General features: G+C 41.6%; 1 protein-coding gene and 1 pseudogene across 1 annotated transcript; both read right to left on the bottom strand.

Annotated features, from left to right (window-relative positions):
- Positions 1–1995: 1995 nt before the first annotated feature.
- On the bottom strand, positions 1996–4225 carry LOC124411363. Its single transcript, XM_046890457.1, has 3 exons — positions 4221–4225; positions 2562–4068; positions 1996–2409 (listed from the first exon to the last, which is right to left on the bottom strand). The coding sequence occupies exons 1-3, from the start codon at positions 4223–4225 to the stop codon at positions 1996–1998; spliced, it is 1926 nt and encodes a 641-aa protein (XP_046746413.1).
- LOC124411362 lies at positions 4226–5913 on the bottom strand (annotated as a pseudogene).
- Between the last annotated feature and the right edge of the window lie 2290 nt (positions 5914–8203).

Genomic DNA, 8203 nt, shown 5'->3' with positions numbered 1-8203 from the left:
AGCAGACTTGGGGGTTGATGATCGTAGATTCGGATTACAGTCACTCGGGAAGTACGTTAAATTTGGATGAATTAAGTTGCGAAAGAATCTACTGATTAACACCGTTTACTAGTTATGTAGTGTTGAAGTTTAGTTGAACAAGGAGTTGAATGGTAATATCTTATTATCATTAATCACTTAAAATTACCTGACCCGGTAGAATCAGGGCAGAACTTGATTTGGTTTTTATTAAAGGAAATGAATGTCATGAAAATATCTATTCGCGAAGATAAGAGAGTCAGTACAGAACAGGAAAGAATTTGAAATAAGGTGACAGTAAGTCTTTGCAATTCACAATACAAATTGAAAGCTTGAGTTTAACGAATTAGCACGGTACTTTAGGCCGGTCACAATGAAGATTTTCCGAACACTACTATCGACCAGAAGGGCTAATACGGGTTGACGTCCACGCACCTCGCGACTTGACAGACGAAAGACATGGCGTCTTGGGCCTGACGGTCCAAGAGCCCTCGGTGCAACAAAGTTACAGCGGTAATTAGCCAATGAGATGCTAGGGCGACCTTCCGGTGCCAGAATCGGCATGGTCAGCGTCACTCCGGGCCTGACTCGAGTGCTCCGACGGTGTTCCGACGATTCTCAATCTCGTCGGTTACATACTATAATTACGAGCAAAAGATATTGAGATGCAATTCTCACACATTCATCCATACATCTTAATGAACAACCTATTTTAATTTGGTACATATTGTACGCCTGGTTTAGCCTAATTGTTGATGATGATTTTGACTTAAAAAGAAGAGATACTTTTGGGTTGAGACTCGCTGGGGTTTATCTCACCACTTCACGCTTTGCGTTCTCGGTAATGTTGAATATGGCACCAAGATAAACCTAATACGCGGGCCTGTACGTGACTTTCTCTAGGAGGGGTGGAACTCGTCGGTTGAAGCAATATGATATTTTGCGTTATTTATTACGCAGTAACTTATTCTTAACCGTTCAAGATGTTGAGTGAAATGAAACGTCTTCAGGTTACTTTCTGAGAACTATTGAAAAAGGTTCGCCGGGACGTAACATCCCTCCCCACTTAGAAAAAGTCAACGTCCTCGTTGATAATCTATTTATTATAGGCATGGGTTATTATAGGTAATATATATATATATGTATGTGGGATTAGTTATCTCTTAATATAATCTTATGGGAGATAATTAAATGATTAAACGAACTTACCAAGTGAAGTTCTATCATAATTGTATTTCGCGCCTCTTCCTCAGATCAAATGTAGATGTTTAAAGTCCCTTACGGCAACATGTATTACGTTTTTTATTTTTTTTTTTTTTTTTCTATTCTGTTTTTATTTTTATTTATTATTGAACAAGTTAAGCTAATTTAATTAAGATACATATTTTCTCACTGCAATATTGCTCGGGCAAATGCCTCGTTATCGTTAACAATAGGTAAGTTATAAAATTGAGCGAAGGACTGTGAGTTGCGTGTCCATCCTGCAGTCGATCTTATGCAATCAATATTTACGCCTTTGATATTTGCATTTGACGTTGACGCATGTCGAGTGCTATGTGCAGAAAAAATCTGGGTATCTAGTCCGCTTTTTGACAGCACACTCTTTGTCCAACGACATAGAGTTTGGCAGGAAACTGCTTTGTGAGGTTTCTTAAAGGCGATAAATAGAAATTCTTCCGCATTCCGCAGGCTTTCGGTCTTTGACATATATGCCTTCAATGTCGCTGCGGCACAAATGGTTGGATCCTTCTCATAAAAAGGCAAAACTAACAGGGGTTGTTTCCTGTTGGTGGCCGACGTCTTGATTTTATCCGGAATCTTTATCTGCACAGACGTTTGGCGTATTTCGATGTTTTGTATTTTTATCAGTGAGAAGGTTTGCATTCGGTGTCCGGTTACGAGCGAGAGCAGAGTGACGAGTTTTTTCGAGATAACTTCTAGAGACATATCCTCGTTTGATCCAAGCGTACTTATATATCATAGGACGATCCTCGGGTCCCATGTTTGCTCGTACTTTGGCTTGGATGGGCGCAATTCGGACACGCCCTTGAATAGACGTCTGATTCTGGAATCCTGGCCTATTTCCGGACCCGTAATTAAGGCTATAGCCGATCGCAAGCAATTAAGAGAGCCTCGTGACGCTCCGTTATTATACTCTTTAGTAAGCAATACTAATACATCCACCACCGAAGTTCGAAAGGGATTGGTATCTCTTTCAACACAGAAATTCCACCATTTCTTCAAGGCACTGTTGTATTGCTTAAGTGACGAATCTCGAAGTGAGGCGATCATTATCTCCATTGACTCTGCTGGAATTCCTCTCATCGCAAACGATCTCCTGATAACAGTCCGGCAACCAGGGTAGTTTTTCTCCAGAGAGGATGTGGTTCTCTGTTTGAAGAAGATAGCAGTTGTATATTGGGTTTGAAATATATCGGCTCCGTAACAAGAAGAGCGCGGAATAGTGGATACCACGGCTGTGCCGGCCACTCCGGAACTACGAGAATACCCCGCGACCCCTCATCTCTTATTTTCCGTAATACCCGTAAAATAATTACGAACGGTGGGAAAGCGTAAAAAAAATAATTCTTCCACGGCACCGTAAAAGCATCAACTGCTATACTATTTGGATCCTGAAGCCACGAGATATATTTTCTGCATTTTTTGTTTACTCGAGTAGCAAATAAATCGACTTCGGGTTCTCCAAACGTGCGAACTATTCTCTTAAATGCCGTTTGAGATAATTCAAGTTCCGTTTCCGGCTCCAATCTACGGGACTCAAAGTCTGCTTCAAAATTATCTTTGGAGCTAATGAACGACGCAAAGATCCAAATATCCCGCTCTTCGCACCAATCCCAAATTTTCCTGGCTAGATTACTTAAGCGCGCGAATCGAACTCCTCCCATTCTATTTATATACGATATGGCTGTGGTGTTATCCAGACGCAACAAAATATCGCAGTATCTGAGGTCGTTCGCGAAACATTTAAGGCCGAAAAAGGCGGTGGTTAACTCCAAAATGTTTATATGGGATTTTCGTTCTTCCTCATTCCAAAACCCATGTGATCTAGCTTGTCCACAGGCAACTCCCCATCCTGACAATGAAGCGTCCGTAAAAATCTCCCGACAAAATTCAGGTGGTCTAGTAGATCTATGTGCGTGCCGAATATTTTTCCCCCACCACTTAAAGTCCGTTTGTAAATCTTTGTCTAAAGTCATACAGCTGTCATACGATCCCTTGCTAGATTCTAGAGCGAGATATCGAGCCTTTTCAAATAATTTCGTATGACCTAAGCCGTACATAACGGCGGGGCAGCATGAGCCCACTAGACCAACGAACTCGGCAAATCTACGAATTTTGCATACTTTTATCGCCCGATATTTTTCGACTTCTCTCTTTACTCGATCTCTTTTGTCTTGTGTGAGCTCAATAATCATTCTTTCGGAATCAAACAAAAACCCAAGAAATTTACACTTCCTTGACGGTATTAATTGACATTTCTTCTCATTGATAACAAAACCGAGTTGCCCTAACAACAAGCGAGTGGAGAGAGTATTCGATTGACATTCCTCGTAAGATCTGCCAAACAGTAGTATATCGTCAAGGTAAATAACCGATAAAAAATCTCTGCGTCTCAAGTTTGCCATTACCGGTTTCAAGATCTTTGTAAATACGTAAGGTGCCGTCGTGAGGCCAAAGGGTAGACAGGTAAATTCGAAAAGTTGATTGTTATGCCGAAATCTTAAAAATTTTCGATCAGATTCTGCCACTGGCACTACATAATACGCGTCCTTCAAGTCTACCGTTGCCATGAAACAATCCTCGCTCATTAAGTTTATGACAGCCTTACGGTCCTCGAGTTTAAAGTGTTCTGCCGAAATAAGCTCGTTCAATTCTTTGAGGTTGAGAATAAAGCGGTTCGTGCCATCTGGCTTTGGCACCAAAAAAATTGACGATATAAATTGATCTCGACTATCATTGCATGGTTTTATAGCGCCCTTATCTAAAAGCTTCGAAATAAGCTTTGAAATCTCCAAATGTTCCTTCGGACTCCGAGTACGTTCTTTCGGCGGGTTATCTTGAGTTGGTCGAGACTCGAATGGTATTTCGTACCCTTGTACACACGACAATATATATCGATCGGACGTTATTTCCTTCCATTTTTGAATAAAATTGCGAAGTCTGCCAGCAACAAAACTCACTTCATCTAGTATCGTCTCTGACGGTGACTCTCGTATTTCCGGTTGGTCCTCCAGTTGCTCTCGTGTCTCTGGTTGCTTCGTCGATTGGACGGGGGATGTTGAGTCCTCGTATACTGCGGCTTCTTCCCGCCCAACGTTGACGAGACTTGTCGTTGGTTCCCCTGCGGCCGACGGGGCGGGAATTTCGAGTTTTTTGAACCGTTGTTCTGAGGTTTCGTCGTTGTTCTCACAATCAAATCTTTTTTACAGCTTTCCAACGCCTTTGCTGCCTTCAATCTCTCTTCCAGCTGCTTCCCAAACAGAAATTCGTCAGGAGTAGTTCCATTCAGCACGTCCTTGAAGGGCGCGCCCAAGTTTGCCAATATTAGGCTCTTCCTGATATTCGACTCATCGTGCTGCAAGTCCGCTAGCAGTCTCCCAATATCGCTCAGCTGCTCGAAGAAATCAAGATTCTCGTTGCCACTGTACCGCTGCAAAAAACCTGAGAAGGTTTTTCCCACCGCTGCTAGGCAGGCTGTGATTTTTGCTTGCTTGGCTTCGATACGTTCGTCCCTCTTAATTGTCGTCTCTTGTAGAGACACTCAAACCTCCGAATTTATTTTGGGTGGATCAATAATACAGCAATTCTTGGGCGGTGGATATTTTTTAATAAGAGCCACTCTGTCCTCCGTCGGCATGCCTTTCTTCACTATTTCCTCCCAGCGAACTTTGAGATCATTTGGTATCGCGGCATCCAAGACACGGTCCTCTATGAACCGTTTTCCCATGACCTCGAGGATTTTTGGATCCAGAACCACCTCTCCCCCGTGCGGCTCAGTATCGTCTTGGGTCTGAGTAAGCACTTGACGATTCGTGTCTCTCGTTTCTTCGATGACGTGTGTGTTTGTTTGCTGCTCAGATATGTGTGCCGCAGTATGAGCGGTGTGAGCATCTTGAACAGCCACCGGCTGTCCATTTTGTACCAAATCCTCCTCTCTGTTGGCCTCATCGTCCTCGTATTGCATCGGCGTTCGGCTCCGGCGTCTCTCGTGGCTATAACGACTATCGAGAGAGGATCGAGAGGATCGAGAGTGTCTCGAGCTATGTCGATGCCCTGACAGACAAAATATAATAATCGCCGTTAATATCTCTATAGTCCAAATATCAGACATAGATTAAGTTAGAGCGCATTGAAGCTCAGATTATTAAAAAAAATTTTAATGCGAGATCTGTCTGTACGCTAAGGTTAGAGCCTTTTCGAGCGATGGGGCAATGTTTCTGGCCTGAGTATAACTCCCCCGTATAGGTTAGAGCCTACACGGGTGGCTCTCGGCAGCTCTCGGTAATGTAGCGACCATTTCGACCTCTCGAGCGACGTGGAAAGGTTTTCTGCTTGAGTATAACTCTCAATATAGGTTAGAGCCTACATGAATGTTCCTTTGTCCGTGAATATTGCCGATAGGTCTGAGTAATAACTCTCGTGAATAGGTTAGAGCCTAAACACGCGACTATTCATAGCGTTTTCTCCAGCTAATCTTCATCTCTTGTGCTAGAACAAACATAACCTCAACAAATACTTACTGCGTTCTTTCTTTCGCTTTTTCTTCTTCTCTTTTCTGAGAAACAACTCTTCCAGTCTCTTTATTCGCTTGTCAAGACCATTCTCCTTATCCTCGCTGTTCGTTGATACACTTCTCGCACGTTTATTATTCATATTTGTTTAAATCGTATGTGCAAGAAAAAAAAAAATACGTGTGGTTTCACCTGCACAAGGAAAAAGAATGAGATCAGGAAGTGACGTGCCAGCACAGCTACCAACGTCGCAGAGAAAAAGCCTCTATACGGGCTTTAAAATTTGTGGTGACACCTGTGGGAGGAGGGGGTACTACATTTGATCTGAGGAAGAGGCGCGAAATACAATTATGATCTAGGATGTACGTTCCAAGGGGTGGCGTGAGAATGACTCTCGATAATCAGTAACCTGATTAGCTAACCCTTGACCCTTGTGAACTAATCTAATTCTGCAAATCATATCATTTATAGTAGCGGATTAATGATAGATATACTTTCTCTGGGATGAGACATTTCTAGTTGGCGATTAAAGAGACTATTATTCCTTTTAGATATTTCATGAGGCAAGGCTTGAGAATTGCTCTCGATAATCAGTAAACTGATTAGCCTTACTAAGAAAAAAAATGTATTTTTTTTTCTTAATTTTATTTAATTTTAATTTTTTTTTTATTTGAATGACTACTGGGGGTGGAAAAGACATTTCGAATTTTAGTTCTAGAGTGTTTTATCTTAACTGTGGGAGTGCCCTTTTTGGATGTAGGAATGTACCTTCGTAGGCTCCTCATTCACGGACGACATAATACTGAAGTCTTAATGTTATTTCCTTCTAAGTTCATTGGATATTATATCGGTCTAATTTCAATGCGGGGGAGAGTGTCTCGGCAAGATGTTTTGTTCTCGGTAACCAGTAAACTGATTAGCCGATACACTCTTTATAATATTATTATCATTATTCTTATTATGGGGGTGTCTGCTAATGGTACGCCATCTAACGAACAATTCCACGTTATTGACATTCAGTTGGCAAGGAGAAGAGCATGGTAGAATTCTTTAGTGATGAGTTATAATATTTCTAATTGAGGATATTTGAAATGGGTAATGTTATGCTATACTATGTTACTATATGTCTTCGGGTGTGTAAGTTCTGCGATCCTTTTAATCTAGGTATGTACAGAAGGTAGGATTGGCAGGAGATTATCTCTCAGTGATCAGTATGACTGGTCAACCAATCTTTTCCACTGCACTGTATTTTGGGCTAATTAATATAAATAATGAATTAACATGCACTTTATTCCAGCATTTGACATGAGAATCGCTCTCGGTGATCAGTAAACCAATCAGCCGATGCTGGACATGAAAAGGGATTTGAATATATATATATGTCCGCAGAACTTACAATCTCGAATTATATATTACTTTTGAGGTTCTTCTATAATGTACTTTCAAAAATGCGTTTCGCTTTACTTTCTTCTTAGGATTCGCTCGCGTTCCGCCCACGTAGAGATGAAGGGGTTGTTGGCGAAGACCTTTTCTGACCACCTCGGTTGCCACGGTGACTGTTTGACTAGTCACTTCCCAGCATCCTTCTACGTCCAGTAACGTGATGTCTTGATTGCTGCGGATTAGACCGCAGATGTCCTCATCCGTCATGCCCGGGTCGTCACTACATTCCAGCGTCTTCAGATGTTCCATATGAGCGGATCCACGTCACTTGACTCAAAAAAAAACCGTCAAGTCACGGATCTTTGCGCCATTTGAAATATCCGTAGTACTATGTAAAAAAAAATACAGTTTCAAGGATTTTTAATTTTTTTCAAAAATGGCCGAGTTCGAGCTATGTGAAGTTTTGTATACCACTGTTGCACTGCTATGTTTGAAAATTCATATCTCCGAAAGTATACATCGGAGCGGACTGATCCTGCAATCGTTCTGTTCGTAAAAGAATGCGCTTCGATAAAAAAAAATTTATTTGAAAAAAAAACATTTCTTTCAATATTTTTTTACCGTTTTTTTTTTGATTTCGCTGCCATTTCCGCGGGACTAACAACAATTCATGGAGATAATTTTTTTCGGATACCTGTATCCTTCCTCTTTAATCCTGAAAAAAAAAATTGATGGAGAAGTTACCAGGGCCGGAGAAAAAAATGAAACGTGTCGTCGCGCGTCACCGCGCGCGCCGATCCACGTCAGCGCTACTCCCGCGAATTCGGTGTGTTGCGTATATTATATACGATAAAGTGGAGTTCAATTTGATTTGATGCTCTTCCACTTACCCGGGCTATCCATTCTACGGAAATAGATATTAACCACCCTAGCCCTCAAGTATCCGTCCACTGGTCATCCTTTCTTGGAGTTAAACTGTATACCTGTTCTGAGAATTCCAGTACGGTTATGGTTCGTTGAGCACTCCTGTGCTGAAATTGGGTTTAATT

This window comes from Diprion similis, chromosome 10, assembly GCF_021155765.1.
Source record: "Diprion similis isolate iyDipSimi1 chromosome 10, iyDipSimi1.1, whole genome shotgun sequence".
Classification (NCBI taxonomy): domain Eukaryota; kingdom Metazoa; phylum Arthropoda; class Insecta; order Hymenoptera; family Diprionidae; genus Diprion; species Diprion similis.
Note: the sequence above shows the minus strand (reverse complement) of the source record. Positions and strands in the feature narration are given on the sequence as shown.

Excerpts from the sequence above, each read along its gene's own strand:
- LOC124411363 (XM_046890457.1), bottom strand. Across the intron at positions 2,410-2,561 it reads CGTTCGTAATTATTTTACGG|AGAACCACATCCTCTCTGGA; the intron begins GTATTACGGAAA and ends TTCTTCAAACAG.